The 17,842-nt window shown below is 40.2% G+C and overlaps 1 protein-coding gene across 3 annotated transcripts; it reads left to right on the plus strand.

Annotated features, from left to right (window-relative positions):
• Positions 1 to 1,461: 1,461 nt before the first annotated feature.
• LOC112463367 (leukocyte tyrosine kinase receptor) lies at positions 1,462 to 17,542 on the plus strand. Of its 3 annotated transcripts, none has more exons than XM_025029748.1 (25): positions 1,462 to 2,340; positions 6,742 to 7,036; positions 7,290 to 7,488; positions 7,568 to 7,695; positions 8,046 to 8,168; positions 8,296 to 8,451; positions 8,526 to 8,665; positions 9,128 to 9,291; positions 9,404 to 9,498; positions 9,595 to 9,693; positions 10,114 to 10,291; positions 10,507 to 10,654; positions 11,078 to 11,224; positions 11,462 to 11,618; positions 11,732 to 11,917; positions 12,100 to 12,342; positions 12,414 to 12,512; positions 12,848 to 13,049; positions 13,326 to 13,605; positions 13,792 to 14,084; positions 14,299 to 14,524; positions 14,710 to 14,826; positions 14,913 to 15,167; positions 15,468 to 15,926; positions 16,437 to 17,542. In XM_025029748.1, the coding sequence occupies exons 2-25, from the start codon at positions 6,751 to 6,753 to the stop codon at positions 16,482 to 16,484; spliced, it is 4,428 nt and encodes a 1,475-aa protein (XP_024885516.1). In that variant the 5' UTR covers positions 1,462 to 2,340; positions 6,742 to 6,750; the 3' UTR covers positions 16,485 to 17,542. The 3 variants fall into 3 exon arrangements, 2 of the variants coding, with proteins under 2 accessions (XP_024885516.1, XP_024885517.1); XR_003041766.1 differs by having other exon boundaries at positions 1,463 to 2,340; positions 15,468 to 15,995; XM_025029749.1 differs by lacking the exon at positions 1,462 to 2,340 and adding an exon at positions 3,183 to 4,548.
• Positions 17,543 to 17,842: the final 300 nt, after the last annotated feature.

Genomic DNA, 17,842 nt, shown 5'->3' on the forward strand with positions numbered 1-17,842 from the left:
GATGAGAGTTGAATCTGTAACTCGATTGTGGTTATCGTTCATTAAGAGTAACATTCATCGCTCGCGGATCAATCGCCGTACAAATTGCAAAGTAAATAACGCACTGAGGAGGGGAGGACAATGCGTGTTTGTCACATTCGTGAGTCTGGGGTACCTATCGCCCCAGACCGTTAATAAGAGAGAGCATTCCCTCGTATTTTCTTCCCTTCGCCTTTTCTTTCTATTCCCATCTTATCCTTTTGCCGTATCATTTCTCTTGCCCGTGCCCTTCCTCACGGTTATCGGCCCAGAGAACCCTTATTCCCTTCTCTCGTATATATCTCTTTCTCTTTATAGCTCTCCTCTTGCTCGACCCATCTTCGGTCTCCTAAGCAATTTTCACCTCTTCGTCCCTTCCACCCCGCGGTATTAAAAAATTCAATATAATAAAAAAAGGCAAAGGATCGAGCTTCCCTTGGGAAATCTTACAGCACTTGGTTCTGTATCAAAAAGAATTATTTGGCTTTGCACGTGGTGCTTAAAAAAATGTCATGTAAATGCACGATCATGTTTCTGTGCTATCGCGTTAAAAATTTTGACGGGAAAAATCGTAGCGTCTAATTTTGATCGTGATCGATATATTATATATATCGCGACTTTATTTATCCGTCACGTTTGTGAGGTGTAAATTTAAATCCACTGAGACAGTACACGCGATGTTAGTCCAGAGATTAGCACGCGCGATGCAGGCGCTTATAAATGGTGCTTACAAATGCTATATATATATATATGTACCCTCTCCTATCCTTAGATACATTTTGGTTGCTTTAGATCTCGAGTAAATCCCTGCCTGTAAATTATACATGTCTGTGTCGAGGGGAAGATACCTCTATTCTGTCGTCACCCGGGTGACACGCGGGTTGCTGTCGGGGAGTAACGCAGGGAGCCGCTCTCGCGAGCAAAGAACGCGCGCTCTTGGGGTTGCTGTAAGGCGGGATGAAAACGTGGCCGATCGATCGACGCGCCCGGCGCTCGCGAGCTCACGAATGACCACGCGTGCGGCACGTCACGAGAGAGAGAGAGAGAGAGAGAGAGAGAGAGAGAGAGAGAGAGAGAGGGAGAGAGAGAGGATGCCGAGGTGCCTGGATGCTGGGGGGCACCGAAAAGAGGTAGGCCTCGCGACGTTGCTAACGTCTTCGATCGCAAGGCGATCGTTCGCCACCTCTTCATCCCTTCACCTATTTCTCTCCCTGTGTGTGTCCTCCTCTATCTCTTATCCTTTCTCTCTCCCTCTCTCTCTCTCTCTTGCTTCCGCTCTTTCCGTCTCACCCCGTCGGATCGAGGACGCGAGAACGCGCGCGGGTCGTAATCTCCCCGTGTGGTCCACGCTCCACGCGCGCGCGGAGAGAGAGAGAAAGAGAAAGGGGGAAGAAGAAAGAGAGAGAGTGCGCGGCGCTCCGCTCCGCCGCGAGGTCCAGATTCCGGACGGAACAACACCCCGCGGAGGACGCGGTCGAGGGTCCAGGGTCCAGAGTATCGACGGGTCCTCGTTTCCTCGATGCGCGAGATGCGTACGAGGGGTCGGGATTAACGTTAAGCGGCTACGGGCCGGCCGCTGGTAGCTCTCGGGGAGCATCGCGAGACGACGTCTCTCGCCCGCGCGAGGGTCGCGCGAGGGGTGTGTGCGAGAGAGCCGGCCGCGAGAGGCGTAGGAGAGACGGAGAGACGGCCGGATCGATAAGCACCGAAAAGCGGAGCGGAAAGAGCGGCGCGGGCGGCACGAGTCCTCCGGCCGGAGCCGCGGTCCTAGAGAAGAGAGAGCGCGGCGTGATGCTGCGTGCGTGATCTCGCCGCTCCGGTCGTGTCAGAGCGACGTATACGCCGATCGCTTTCACGCGCGATGCACGCGCGCACGCGTGCGTGTCCACGCACGGGCGGGACGGTGCGGCCGCGGCGCGACCTTTGTGCTTCGTAAAACACCTCCGAATACTCCTCGTCGAACGTTTCCCCGTGCCGGGGGCGGAAGGGTCGCCCCGGGTCACCCCGCCGCGCGGTCCGGTGCTGTGTCGCGCGAAAATCGGTGCCGGAAGCGGAATCTCGAGGTTTTCCTTCATGTGCGATCGAACGCGAAGTGTGCTGCCCGAGATGCCCGGGATCCCATCGGGTATCTCTCGGACCCCTCGACGTTGCCGCGCGAACGCACGGGGTGCCCGAAATTCTCAGACGCAATAAACTCGTTCGGTACCGTCGCGAGTGCACGGATAGACCTTGCTCGTTTTGTGTTTGCATTTGGTGCTACGGATACTCGACGAAGAGAATTGAGAGAAGCGGAAGCGCGGAGGGCTGTTCCACCCGAAAGTGGTAATATGGCACACTTGATGTGCTTATACTCTGCTGATTATACCGCACTAATTGCCAAAACCTCGAGCCCGTATCTCTATATTCTACATGTACATCGGGTATATCCCCGTTGCGTAAAATTAATTATTTAATTTCGTAAAACTTAGGGGAGAGAAATAATTTTTGCAATAAATAATCTCTCGTTACGATATCAACTATTTTATTATTATTAATGTATAGTTTTTAGAGTGTAATCGTATTTTTAAAGATAAAAAATAGAAATCTAAAATATACAAATAGAAGAATGTAAAATTCACGCGCAGAATTTGGCTTTATTCGAGCGTGACTCCATATTGTTAAATAAACAATACTAATTGATAATAATGTTGCTACAAATGCATTGTGCAATGTTGACCGTTAAAAATAAAATCGTGAAAGAAAAGAAATTAAATTTAACGTTTTATCTTTAGTAGTATCCTCATATCACTAAATATTTTCACAAGCAACAAAAGCAATTTAGGCCGATATTCATAGCCCGATTTTATATTTAAGATCGTCTTAAGTACTATTTCGGGACACTATACGGTCATTTCGTTGGTTGGATGGAGTCTTAAACCTGTCTTTGACCAGATTTAAGACGATCTTAAATATATAAGATCTGACTATGAATAATGCCCTTAGATGTATTCCATATGCTTTATCCTACACAATAAAATTAAGAGAAAAGAAAATATATATCTAACTTCTTACGTGTTCCGTATATAATTATATATACTACAAGTAAATGTGTTAAGTATATACAATATACACTTTTAATAATTAATAATACAAGAATTATACAACCGTTATGATATACAATCAAAGATTAAACAAAAATCGCCATTTACGGTCCGAGCTGGATCGAACTTTAAAAAAAATTTATATTTTAAAAATCTTCTTTGATGTCATTTTTATATTTAAAAAGTATATTTTTAATATACATAAAATAAAAAAGTGCCCATCTAAATGCGTTACAGCAATCAATTAATCAATCAATCGTTTATTCCTTCGGCAAAAAGCCAAGAAGGGACTTGGTTTACAATAGAACCTTAACTCCATTCACATTCACATTCATACCCATTCCGCACGCTCCTAATACGTTCTTATTTCCTTTTCTTCATTTTACATTCCTTCTCCCTCCACAATTTCGTCAATACGTCGCCTTTTATTCTCTCCAATACATTGTTACACAATCTGTTTACAATTTCATTACTATTATTCTCTAATCCTGATGTGAATAACCAGTCGTGCGTTACAGCAATCGTCACATTTAACATTAATATACGGGCAACAAATTATTCCTAATTGGAGTACGCGCTTATATTAATTTCAATATTAATCATTTAATTGTCCGATAACTTTAGTTGTCCAGTTGTTGATAGAGTTCCTCGTTTTATCTTTTACCTTGAACTGATGTAAAAGGGGAACGATGGGGGAGCACGTGTCTCGTGTGCGCTCACAAACGCTGCACGTGCGAGAAATCATCAGGATCGAGAGCACGACAGAAAACTATACATAGCGCGATATCGACGTAACTTGTCTTAATTACGTTACGACATTGTCTGCTTTGACTTTGCGACAATGCTCTGCTGCTCGAAGTGTGCCGTTCAAAGGGCCGTCGGTCGCTTGCATGGCAAAACAGCATACATCGTAAATCGAGGAATGTTTACCGTCGCTACGTATATACATACGCGATTGCGTAAATACGCGAATTTTGCCGATATTGATCAAAAGGTCGGTCTCCATGGCTCTCGATGCACGGGCCATGTTATTATTGAAACGAGGGGACATAATCCACGGAAATAATCATAAGCCGGGCGATTGCTCGAATCCTCCGGAAGAGAGGAGAGGGAGAGAGAGAGAGAGAGAGAGAAAGGGAGATGTATCTGAAGGAAAGAGCAAAACGCTTTCCTCGATTGCTGTTAACGAGACACGAGATCAGACAGATCTCGTCGTTGCTGCATCCTGCGCGCAGTACACTTTACATCGCGTACTGTGTCTTGGTGCTTTTGGCGAACAGACAGACCGTGTTGAAAGTTGGATTAATCGAGGAGCGAGAGACAGAAAGAAAGAGAGGGTCCTGAATTAGTAAGGTGCGCTGTGAATAAATCATCGATATATTGATCCATCGCCGCGCGTGATTTTCTCACCAACGGAAAAAAGTTTCTTCTCAAGTAAATAAATAAATAAGTAAGTAAAAAAAAACATTGGTGGCGTGACTTTAATACAAACAGTATAATATGACTGATTTAACTATAAATAATTTCTTCAAGCTGTTACTCGGTCCTTCACATTACAAATCTTTAACTCAAGTCAATAAAAAGGCACAAGAGTATATCGTTCTCCAGTTCTTCCTGACGTACTCGGCCGCGATCTCCATTTTCGCGAATATTTTCACTTTGCGGTCGCGCGTTTTTCCGCGCGAACGAAACGTCCTTCTTTTCCACGTTGAAATCAGATTTCTTTTTTTTTCTCCTCGAGTGGGGCTTGATGAATCCGTGACGTCGAGTGTTTCAATCAGAGCTCTTTGGGATTAATGTTGGCATTTGAATGATCACCGCGTCGCGGGAGGTGCCATGATTGGCCGGCAAGCGCGGGTATACTCGGTGTACGATCGATATTTCAAGCTGACAATAGCTGGCCGTTGTCGGGCCCGCTAATCGCGCTCGAAAAGAGAATGAAAATTCGGCGGAGATTGGAGTAAATCGCGCGGACGCGCCGCTGCGATCTCCCGGGAGATTTTCGTTCCGTTCCGAGCGACTCGACGTCGACTCGTTGTAAGATAGAGACGAGTTAAGGCGCGTTAGATCACCGCGCATTCTACAGCAATACTGTAGACTCTGACAACTGTAATTGCATCGCTCGCCAAAGAAGAGAGAGAGTGAGAGAGAGAGAGAGAGAGAGAGAGAGAGAGAGAGAGAGAGAGAGAGAGAGAATACGTGTAGGCGGAATTGATCTAATAGGATCAATTGTTACTCCTACGTGATTTTTGCGGCGCAATTCGCGCGCATCGAACTACGCATTAACAAATTTTTATCGTGCATTATAATACAAGAAGCAATTCTGAAATAAGAAGAGATTAAGCCCAGAACGGAGACTAAAGCGTTCAAGCTAAAACAAGCTCGAACAAAAGCAGAAGTTAAAGCCGTAACTGAAGTTGGAGTTAAAGCTAAATATAAATTTGTAGCTTTTCATCTTTGATTCTCATTTTCTTAGAAAATTTGCGAATCAGAAGTTGAAAATAATTCCTGATTAATAATAATTCCTGATTCCTTACATATCTGTATATTAATTTTCTCAATATCAATTTTCTCTTTCTCCGTCTCTTCTCTCTGTTTCGTAATCCTACATTTTTAATAGATAAAATATATCTCTTCATCAGCAATATTTATTTCTCATTTTTGAAAAACTTCCTCTGCACCTGGGAAAGCGAGAAGATATAATCAATGTTGGACCAAATAAATGAAAATGTATTTTAGCCGTTTTTTTAAATAAACGTGTATGACGTCAGTCGCCTCTGAAATGTCGTATTGATGATGGCAGCGGACAGGCATAACATCGTCCCCGCGCGCAAACCGGAAATCAAGGGATATCGGGAAATGAATTATTCTATTTCCGGCGTTCACGGCTTCGTTTCATTAATTCGTTTTCCCTCGGAATTTTATAATCTCTCATGCTGTATCAATCACTATTTTGCTATGCGGATGACGGCATATGGACGTAATATTCTAAATATTTAATTTCAACGTGTAAATTTTAACAGTATTGCTCTTGCATAAGTAACATCCTTGCAAAAAACATATTCCCTAACATACTCGTAAAAGATTGTCAAAATTAATATAAATTTCCTTTTAACTGTGAAATTGAAATAAAATGTATATAAGGAATAATGTATTAAAATTAAATTTGAAAAATAATAAACGGAACGTTTGCTTTTTTATTAAAGACATTAATTTAATTAATTATACTATTATGTTAAAGAATTGATATTGCTGTAATTATCAAAAAATGAAAAATAAATGAAATAAACTATATTAATTCATAAATTTGCTGTAATGAATATAATAAATATCATACTTGAAATACTGTATCGCGCAGATATTTGCTCTTATCGATACGTATTGACTTTAATCTTTATTTAGATTTCTCTAAAAACGCGTAAATCATTTTTTTATTTTATTCTATTTTAAATAAAATGATATCACAATATATATAGACACATACACACATAGTGGTTTTATCATATATATAAATGTATAATAAAATAAAATTGCAGTATATACATAAACACTCTATTTGTGTGTATCTCATTATTATATATATATATATATATATATGTGTATACATTATTATATATAAACCAAAATACTTGTATAATTTCAGTCTTGAATAATGGAAAACGATCATAGCAGCAACGGCAGCAACGGCGGTTCGCTGCTTCGGATCGTCGTGATTTGTTGTTGTATCTCGGTGACTTCCTGCTCTATGTGGCATGGTAAAAGTTTTAAGGAAAAATTATTGGAACTTCGAAAGAGCCCTTCGTCACAAATGGGTTACTGTGATTTGGACACCGAATGCGACTGGGACTGGAGCGAGACCCGGGGTTTCAAGAAAGTCAGGGCGCGCAGCGATGTGCCAGAACCCTTTCCGAGAACGGACGCCAACAACTCCGCAATCGGTACGAAATTTTTTAGACGTTTGTATATTTTTTTCAGGAGAAATTGAAATATAAAGTGCAAATTTAAGTAAAAGAATGCGTTGTTATAGCCTAAGATCTCGTGACATTTAGAATTTAACTCATAAAGAATCAAATTAAAATTTTAAAAGAAAACCAATTTGTGAAACAATTTTAAAATTAAAATTTGGTTACGATGTCGCGTATAATAATGTAAATTTTCGGAAAATTAATTGGTTTTGTTCTCTCTCTTAAGGCAATTTCCTGTGGTTCAGCGGCAAAGGGGACGCCCAAATATGGTCCAAATCGATTGCTCGCACGGGTCCGCGTTGCCGTATCGAATTCTGGCTTTATATGGTGGAAATGGAGTACGGATTCATAAATCTTGTCATACAAACGAACAGCAATAACATGAGTTCCATCGCGGTGACGAAAAGCGGAAATAACACCGCCACGTATGTGTATATTTTTTTTACAATGCTATGATTATGATAATATAGATATTTTTTAATACGCTTAAACACGTTGTTTTAGATGGAAAAAGATAAGCTTCTCATTACGCGCGATCGATCAGTCCTATAAATTAATTTTAGAGGTCTATCTGCCCTATCCTAATTCGAGCATCGGCGTCGACAACCTTCGCCTAGTTAATTGCTTTCCAGGTAATTATACAAAATATTTTCAGATAATTAAGTTAATGGAATATTTTGATAGTCGTGTTATATCAATGACGACTATACCTTTGTGATAATTGCGGCATTTGTATACGATGACCTTACCTCTCTGCTTTACATATACGTATCCCTTCATACATGGAAGTATTAAGTTAATTAAATTAATTAAGTTAATTAAATGAGAAAAATAATACGCTTGATTATATCCGTAAGAATTTATAAGCAATAATAATGTTGAAGCAGATGCGAAATTTGTATACGATTGCCAGTCAATGTAAATAAAAAATTAAGTTCTATAATTAAAGCGATAATAACTCTTTCGCGCGTTTCCATTTTAGAATCTATCGAGGATTGTACCAAGAACATGTTTCGGTGTAACATCGGGCCCTGCTTAAACAGGACCCGTGTCTGCGACTTCACGAAGGATTGCGTCGACGGCGAAGACGAAGCGCTCGAGTGCGGTACGTAACATCCTAAATTCATTATCTTACATTTCCTTAAATATCGTATTCCGTGACGTAAGAATTCCTTGTGCCCCGTCTTTGAGACGTATGTTCGTGCAATTGAACATTTAAAAATATTTCGCAGACAAGATACCGGCGAACGCGAAGTGCAACTTCGAGGACGGTTGGTGCGGATGGACGAACGTCCCTGGGAGACCTCTAAATTGGACCCGTCATAGTGGCCCTACGCCAACCTTTCGGACCGGACCCAATTACGATCATACTTACCGCAATGCAACTGGTATGCGCTTGAGACTAGATGAAGCGCAACACACATTATTCACAGAACAATAAAATCGTCATCTATTTGAGCAGGAATGTACGCGTTCGTGAACATGGGTTTTAAACATGCGGCTGTCAAGTACGGCAGTCGAGCCACGATGACAAGTCCTTTGTATAATCCGACACCACCTTACAGCAGGGACCCTAACAGCCCTTATTATCGGTCGTGTCAAGTACGTATTACTCGATTGTTATTTAACGCTTATAATCTTGAATATCTTGAATTATCTCTCTATACATATGTATAATTAAATCTCTGAAAAAACAGAAGCATTTGATTCGGTCTTATGTTTCTGTAAAAAATTTAAGAACGATAAATTGCGGTTGAGATCAATAAAGTCAAGTCGTGAAAAATTATATGGAACAATTTGAGTACAGATTTAATCTATGAGATAAAATCAATATGACTTTTTCACTAATTTATTCGATATGGAAGAACGGTTATTGATTATTTAAATTTATATTTGAGATTGAAACACTATCTATTTTTTTTTTTACCACAAACGATTATGAATGTACAGTGCATTTTATTTTCAAAATTTCGATAGAAAGCGTTTAGATAGAAGTCTATTCTAACGTTTTCAATAAGAAAGTTTTATTTTAACAAATATCTTGTGAACGGAAAATGTTTTCAGGTACGCTTTTTCTATCACAAACACGGTGCGCATAGCGCATCTCTTGGGCTCTTTTTAGTCCAAGTAAAACCATATGGAAATCATACCGAAAACTTGTGGTGGTCCTACGGACCTGCTAACGACGCTTGGCACAACGAGGCGATTGCTCTAGATGTAAAATACAGGTAATAAGCACAGAAAATTACGCAGCGATAAACGCAATTAACGCAAAATTGATTTAACCCTTGCTCCGAACAATGAGGAACTAAATGTCATCGATACGACACGCATTTGTAGGTACCACTTGCAATTCGAAGCGTCCAGAGGGTATTCCTCGAAAGGTGATATAGCGGTTGATGATATTTCCCTGAGTCCAGAATGTTTCGGCATTGGTAATTGTAACATAATGTTAAACGTATCTTTATTACATAGCTAGTTATGTTTTTTTTCCCATCTGCCATTCACACATAAATGTCTCTTTTTTGCAGGGGTTCCACGGGAAATTGTAGGCGATTTTGATTATTACCGAACCGTTATTGAATCCGAGAAGGTGCCAATGCAGCATCCGGATTTTGTAAACGAGACAGGTATGAAGTTGTGACGCATTCAATAAAGCTTGATTATACATTTTTAAAATTATTTATACATGTACATTGTGAAACGTGTTAATTTTATTTTATTATAGACATAAAATTTTTCGAAAAATGTTTTTATGAATCTTGTACTGTTTTTCTTGACAGAAAAAAAAATTTTTTATGTATATAAAGCTTATTTACTACTTATATTGATCAAATCATTTTTTCCATTGCTAAAAAACTTTTTATAGTAGATTAAAAGTTAAAAAAGTAAAAAGTGAATACAATTTTGCAATAATTATGCATACATAAAAGAACATGTTTGGAGTGTCATACGTCATTAGAAATAACAGTTAAAAGTACAAATAAAATATCTTATTTCTTTACATCTGTACTGAAAAACTTATCAAATTAATCTTACACTGTGTTCAGTCATCCGAATTACCACTTGCGGAGCTACCGGCAGAAATGGTCCTACCTACGAGAAATGTAATGACACAGATGTAGAGTTTTTGTCGCCGTCACAAAATGAAGAGGATAAAATGCCCTTTCCTTTAATTCCTTTAAATGGAATCCAACGGTGGACCGCACCACGCGGTGAATATTACACGTTAGTAGATCTAGTCAGAAATATAGATTGATAATAATGGAAGATTTTAAGACGTCTCATTGGCATAGTGATTATTAATATCAATTTAATCGTGTGAGGAGGCAATTTAATTTTAGAAAACAAATTAACTCACGAATTAATATTAAACTGCCGATTTGCCGGATGACGAATCCGTTTTTTTGACCTGTCTAATTATAAATTGTCTTCGAAAACAGTTTAATCGCCGTCGGAGCACGAGGCGGACAGGGTTCAAGTAACATCGGCATTACCCTGGGTGCATTTGTTCGCGGTGTCATAGAGCTCCAGAAAGGCGACCAACTATATTTCATGATGGGTCAAGAGGGAACGAACGCCTGTGCTAAAGTGAGTATTGCTAATATAACTGGAATAAGAAATCTACATAAAATATAATAAAGATGTAAAATAAACTTTTCTTCTACGTGAAAATTTATTTTCAGGAAAATAAAATGTGAATTGGAATATTAATAAGCTTATTTTTATTTTCTTAAGCTTCTACTACTTTATAACTTTCATTGATACTGTTCTATAAATTTCACAGTTAATTTTTTGTTTCAACATTGACTTTTCGTTCCCCTTCGAAATATTTTAAAATCGATTTTTTTCAAAAGTTTGCATAGCTTCGCAAAAATGTCATGCTTACTTTTACAGATGCAACATTTTTTTCTCCCAGTTGCATTACAAATTGCTAGAGATATCCTCTATTTGTTCAGTTTATATTATTGTTTGCAACATACTGATACTGATATTATTGATTTTGTCAATCAGAATCTCGGCTTAAAGACAACCACCTGTCAGTCGTCGGATCAAATCGACTTATCGCTGCAGCAGACATCGTCAAAAGTGCGAGAAGTGAAGAAGATCGAGTTTAAGAATCCTGGTGGCGGTGGCGGTGGTGCGACTGCCATCTTTACGGTAAATAAAATATGATAAATATTATGCCTTTAGTAAAATAATGACTATAGCAATTTAGTAAAATAACAAAGAATAAAAGACGCGTCACTTCTTATTACATAACTAACAATAAGTCACGTAGATATTTCATTAGAATCACCACGGTGTTTGCACAAAGAAAGTCTTGCTTCAATTTTTCACTAGTTCCCTTCTTCTCACTATTGTACAAGTTCGACGTAGACTCGTAATCGATTGTAGTTCAAAGCGAACGGCGAACTGGAACCTATCTTAATCGCGGGTGGTGGCGGTGGTTTGGGGTTGAATCCCTCTATGGACGATGGATTACAGCATGGGCGCGGTTCCTTTCCCGCGGGTAGACTTTCATCTTCTCCGTCCAATGTTTCAGAACGCATGGGTAATTAGCTCTTGTCTCTAAAATGCATAATAAAAATCTTTCAGTTGCGTTTTTACAATGCAACTTGAAATAGAAAAAAAAAATGCAAATTCGAATGGAACCTCGGCTCCTAGGTGGACCAGGTGCCAATTGGAACGGTACGAAGCCTAATTTTCAACAAAAGACCTGGGGATCGCCATTAATTTATGGAGGTATAGGAGGACTCGGTTGCGAGTCAGGAAATGAAGGCCACGGTAACGGAGGCTTCGGTGGAGGTGGAGGCGGTTGCCAATCAGGGGGTGGTGGAGGTGGTTACGTCGGTAAAGAGAAATATAAAACATTTAAATATTCTATAACGCTTATAGATATTATCACATATTGCAATTGAGATATCAGAATTAAGATTGAAGAAATACTGATTGAAATAAATCTTGCTGATTTAGACATGTCGTAAATGACGATCCTCAATTAATTAGCTTAGAAATAACTTCACGTTCTTTAGGTGGTAATGCGGGACACAACAACGGAAACGGTGAGGGTGGTTACTCGTACGCCAGTCAGAAGCTCACCGACGTTTATTTCAAATCTGGAGTCCATTCCGGCCCGGGCGAGGTCTTCATCATACCTGCGATCAGCGGTTGCGGTTGCGATTATCGCTGCGTCGCGCTCGATCGGTACTTGAGCGAGACCAAGTGTCTCTGTCCTCAGGGTTGGCTGCTCAGCAACAACTCCAAATCCTGCATCAGTAAGCGCAACTGCCATGACATATCATTGCCATCGTTGTTAAATGCAAAGTAACATCGTATTGGATTTCAGTGACTGACGATTCCAAAGGTGGACATCAAACGCACTTAATTCAGCTTCTAGGTGTAGTCATTGGCCTCTTCACTATTATTGGAATTTGCCTAGTATCTTGTAAGTAAAAACCTTGAGTGTTATAATATAACAAATAAAATAATGCTAGACTAATTTTTATCGCAAGGAGACTATAATAGCTATGATGAAAATTATTTTATTCAAAATATTCCTCCAGATACAATCAAAGAGCGAGATGATTTGTGAAGGTCTTGTTTTAGCTTTTATCATGAGTATCTTAATTTTTAAATAACACCAGTCTCTCTCTCTCTCTCTCTCTCTCTCTTTCTCTTTCGTTATATTTAATCGCGAAATATTTGTTGTTTAAATATTTCGTTAATTATTTTATTCTTACGTAAAATTCTTCCGCTTGCACATCTTACATTTTCCGGCAGATAAACGATACCAAAAACAGAAAGCGCTTTCGCATCGCCGTCAAGTGATGTTCGGCAACGGCACCGAATTAGCTGCATTGCGTCCAGGAAACGTGTCGGACACGATGATGACCGAATTCAACCCCAACTACGAGTTTGCTGGCAATCTCTACAGCTTCAAGGACTTGCCGCAAATACCTCGCGACTGTATTACTTTAGTGAAGTTAGTACGAATATAATAAACCAAGACTAACATATCAATCGGATACTACACAATTGTACAGATTGAATTGGATGTTCTCAATGTCTATAATTAGCATATCAATCAGATACACTAGACAATTTTACAAATTGATTATTCTCTCAACGTTTTATATATAAAAATCTTTAGGTTTTCCCTCATCCAAGAATTCAAACATAAAAAATAAAATTAAAACTATTTATTCTTTTTTATTGCACGGAATAAAGTAAGAATGATCGATTATAATTTTTGACGCAGACCTCTCGGCCAAGGCGCCTTCGGCGAAGTTTTCCAGGGCGTGTACAAATACAGACGCCGCGAGGAACATCCCGTCGCCGTCAAGACGCTACCGTCTTTATCCACGACGCAGGCAGAAGCGGATTTCATGATGGAGGCACTGATAATGAGCAAATTCAATCATCCTAATATAGTACACTTTATCGGTGTCTCCTTCGACAAACATCCGAGGTACATCGTTCTCGAATTATTAGCCGGAGGTGACCTCAAGAATTTTCTGCGCGAAGAACGGCCTCGATCAGTGAGTATTAATAACTGTACACTATCAACTTAAGAGAAAAGCGAGAGTGAAATATATTGCACTTACGTTTTTAATCTCCAAGCACCTACTTTAAAGTAGCTACAGCTTATTCGCGAATATTTTTAATCCGTATTTTTATCTAATTTCTATAGGACGCATGTCATACACATATTCTTGATTTTGCAGGACCGACCTACATCGTTAACGATGCTAGACCTTATTGTGTGCGGCTACGACGTCGCGAACGGCTGTAAATACATGGAGGAAGCGCGTTTTATACACCGAGATATTGCCGCTAGGAATTGCTTGTTGACTACCAAAGCAGCGGGCCGTACCGTCAAGATCGCGGATTTCGGTATGGCCAGGGATATTTATCGAAGCGATTATTATAGGAAAGGTGGCAAGGCAATGCTGCCCATAAAGTGGATGCCACCCGAGAGCTTCTTGGACGGCATATTTACTACGAAGACCGACGTCTGGTGAGACTTCGTATTTCGTATTCGCTAAAATCGTCATTCGATCCCATACAATTTTCTTTTTCAAAAATACGCACGCCTTTTCGTTTTCTTTTTTTTTTTTTACGTAATTTATTTTCATCGAAAATTAATGTTTTATGGTACGAGTCGAAAAGAAAATTTTCTCATTAATATAAATTAACAGATAAAGCTCCTAACGTTGCAATGTAATTTTTAGGGCCTTCGGCGTGCTTCTATGGGAGATTATGTCATTCGGATATATGCCTTACACCGGATGTGCAAATCGCGAAGTCATGTCGATGGTAACGTCCGGCGGCCGTCTCGAGAAACCCGCGGGATGCCCAGATCCTATATATGGAATCATGACGCGGTGCTGGCATCCACGCCCTGATGACAGACCAAGTTTCGCCACCATTGCCGAAAGGATTGGCTATTGTTTACAGGTGAGAGCGCAACAAGGGATTTCAACCATACCGGTTTTCTTTAATTTAATCTTAGTCTTATTTTATTTCGTTCATTATTGCGACATTGTATTTTTATTTTTATATAAAGTCACAATCTCATTATTTGATCTAAATATAATCTAAAACAATATAATCTACGAATTAATGTTTTTTTTTTTACAAAGGATCCTGATGTGATAAATCAACCAACGCCTAATTTCGATATATTGCCAATCTGCGATCGTGAAATAACAATCATGAGACCGGACCCGGAAGCGGAATGCATCAACGTGCAGTCTGATGTCGGTATAGTTATAAAATGAAATGTGAAAATGTTATATCTTGTTAGACATACACGTAGAAAGCGAGCTTTAAACTTGTCCGACAGTTGGATGGCTACATGCAACCGAGAATCGTCGATCCACGGTCCGTTGCACGTCGTGTGGATCAAGCTATGGGTGGCACCGTCTATGATCCGGAAAATGAAAAATCAATCGAAGACTGCAAGTTGTACGGAGGAAATTACGCGAAATCAACGGGATGCCGGAAAGGAAAATTTAATTGCAATACGCACGACTCTGGCACGGATGCTTTTGAGCAAACGTACAGCGACAACGATCACGATGAAGAACGTGACGACGAGGTGAGCGGAAATTGCAATATATTTGAAAACTCTGGGAAATCTATCGATACTTGAATTGCATTTAACTATTTTCTTAATAAATTAATTGTTATCTTAATTAACGCTTTAATTATATTCCTTTGTGATAAATTTACTTTCTCGTATTAACATAAATCATATAATAATGGCTATTAGAAGTTGAGATAACGAAAGAAGGACAATTGTTCCATTACATTTAATGTTATATGCTATATTTATTTTATTATTTTACGATTCCAGTTTATATTATTACTGTATATATTACACGACTCTCTTTCGCAGGACAAACGTAGGATCGACCGATCGGATCGACAAGACAGCAGGGCAATACATCGAACCAACAACATCGAAGACTGCGATAACGTAGACAACGGCAACAACCGTCCAGAGGATGAATGTCATATGACTGCCAACATCGATAACGCGATAACGGATCGCAAAAATGGCAATGAGAGCACAACGACTACCGACACCAACTCCGACTCTCTGATAGCACAATCCTCGGACACCCCGCCCGACACCACGACGCACTCGTCGCCCAATACGCGCACTTGTTCGCCAAGTCGTACCATCGGCCTCAACGCCAATGTCAGTAATGTGAACGGCATGGTGAAGAAGAATACTCTGAAGGCGACCCTGAGTCTGGACCCGAGCGCGCTCTGCAGAGGCACCATCCCCTACGAGAAGATCACAACGCAAACGCAACGCTCGAGCACGCCGGGCAATTTGGAGTTAAGGAAGGTAACTTGACCTCCCCCCTACATTCGGCGTCCTGCAAAGTTTCCATCTGACCGTGGTCCTTGATCGAAGGTACTTAGCACTAAAACGCAATTTGTCCACCGACGAATTCGAACATTTGCAATCAAGGGCTTTTCTGTGAAACGAGGAATAATAGTAATTAAGAAATATAGAGGCTTATATAAATCTACAGCCTTGCATAAGAAAAAATGTAAAAAATAAAAAATAAAATCATATATATCGATATATTCTATATGCCTCTTGTGTATACACTTTTTACGATGCAAACTCCTTGATTGTGAATTGATAAGACATCTTTTTGAGATTCTAAACGTCTTTCGAAGACTCTCTGAACTACTGTTCATTTGCAGCCTTGCGAATTCAGTAACAGTCTTAAAGGAAGCATTAACGATTATATAGTTTTTCTTGCATTACTATTTGAAATGTATCTTTTCAGATCTTAGTATTTCCTTGGCCCTAATATTTTACGACTTTCTCGCTTTTGCAATGAAGGACTCTCTGGGTCACGAGCTGCCGAGGGAGGAGGAGTGCTCCTGCTGAGATTTATCCGAGGGGGGTTGACGAGGCTGCCCGGCCGCGCTCGGCTGCATGATCGCTCGCCGATTGCAGCTGCAACGGTCGGCCACGACGACTGCGATTATCAGGGACACGCAGCTCGTAGAACTCTCCTCGCCTCTGTGGGCCCAGGATAACGAATACTCGCGTCGTTACTATTCCGAGGAGACTCTCCTGTGAATGGGATATTCGGGGAGGAAACCGCGAATTTCTCTTCGCGCGGGCGACACTTTTTTTTTTGACGCGCGCCGAACGTGGATCTCCGTAAGAAAGACACGCGACTATCGTAAGTCGGAAGAAAAGAGATTGCTACAAAAGGATGCAAAACAGGCAAATTGTGTACATACGAGGGGGGGGGGGGATGAAAGATACCAAATACGTAACACATGTATTCAATACGTTAAGCGTCACATACACACATACATACATACATACACATATACTCTTACGCAAAGTGAACTCGTTGAATGAACTTTCTAATTCCGTGATAGCAATGGGGCAGGAATTTATAAAATTATTGTATCACTCGTTAACGTGGATCTTCGAGCGCGAATTAATCAGGGTGACGTAGCAGCTCATGAAGTCAACGTTAAAAACGTGGATACGTAAACTTGGAAATGGCAGATTGAGGAATGTTTTTGCGGTGTATATATATACATTTGATATTTAAAAGTCTATAAGGAACGCGAGCAGTCTCGTCTTCGACGTAAAGTAAACCCCCGGTCGGAGACATTACGGCCGTATTGTCCTATCTGTCTAAAGGGTTGAGGTTCCCAGCGAGATACGGATACGCGAAATGTGGCTATGGCTGCCGAGTAAAATGTTACACTGTAATATCGATGTAAAAATCTCCGTAGGCTGATCGATGAACGCGTCTTGGAAATGGAGAGGGTGGGGCGGGGGGCAGGGAAGGGAATAAAAAGAGCACAAGCCCTTTTTTATTTTTCTTACAACGACGACGTACTTTACGTGCGCGTAGCATATGAAAATCAGCCACTATAATGTATCTGTACGTGAAACGCAATAAAAGCGTGTTTATGGAAGGTAGCGTGTTACTACTTCATCATAAGCTTCCTTCCCGATGATTACAATGAATTCGTTTCTATAAGCTCATTATAAACTGTTTATACATTTCAGGTAGTTGTAGGAAAATGCTTCAACAGTTCCCTTCAATAATCTCCTCTAGAAAAATGATTAGCTTTACAGCTCCATTTATCAGTTTCTTTATTTTTCTCCGTTTCTTCATTTCTCTTGATTTATCTAGCGTTTATATTTGTATCAGCCGAAAGCGGATTGCTACCTGCGCTGGTCCAACTTAACATTCAGTTCATCGAAGAGCAAGT

This window comes from Temnothorax curvispinosus, unplaced genomic scaffold, assembly GCF_003070985.1.
Source record: "Temnothorax curvispinosus isolate PA1 unplaced genomic scaffold, ASM307098v1 QBEX01013138.1, whole genome shotgun sequence".
NCBI lineage: Eukaryota > Metazoa > Arthropoda > Insecta > Hymenoptera > Formicidae > Temnothorax > Temnothorax curvispinosus.

Excerpts from the sequence above, each read along its gene's own strand:
- LOC112463367 (XM_025029748.1), top strand. The coding sequence starts at position 6,751 with ATGGAAAACGATCATAGCAGCAACGGCAGCAACGGCGGTTCGCTGCTT. Across the intron at positions 9,292-9,403 it reads GCTCTAGATGTAAAATACAG|GTACCACTTGCAATTCGAAG; the intron begins GTAATAAGCACA and ends ACGCATTTGTAG. Across the intron at positions 13,606-13,791 it reads GCGAAGAACGGCCTCGATCA|GACCGACCTACATCGTTAAC; the intron begins GTGAGTATTAAT and ends TTGATTTTGCAG.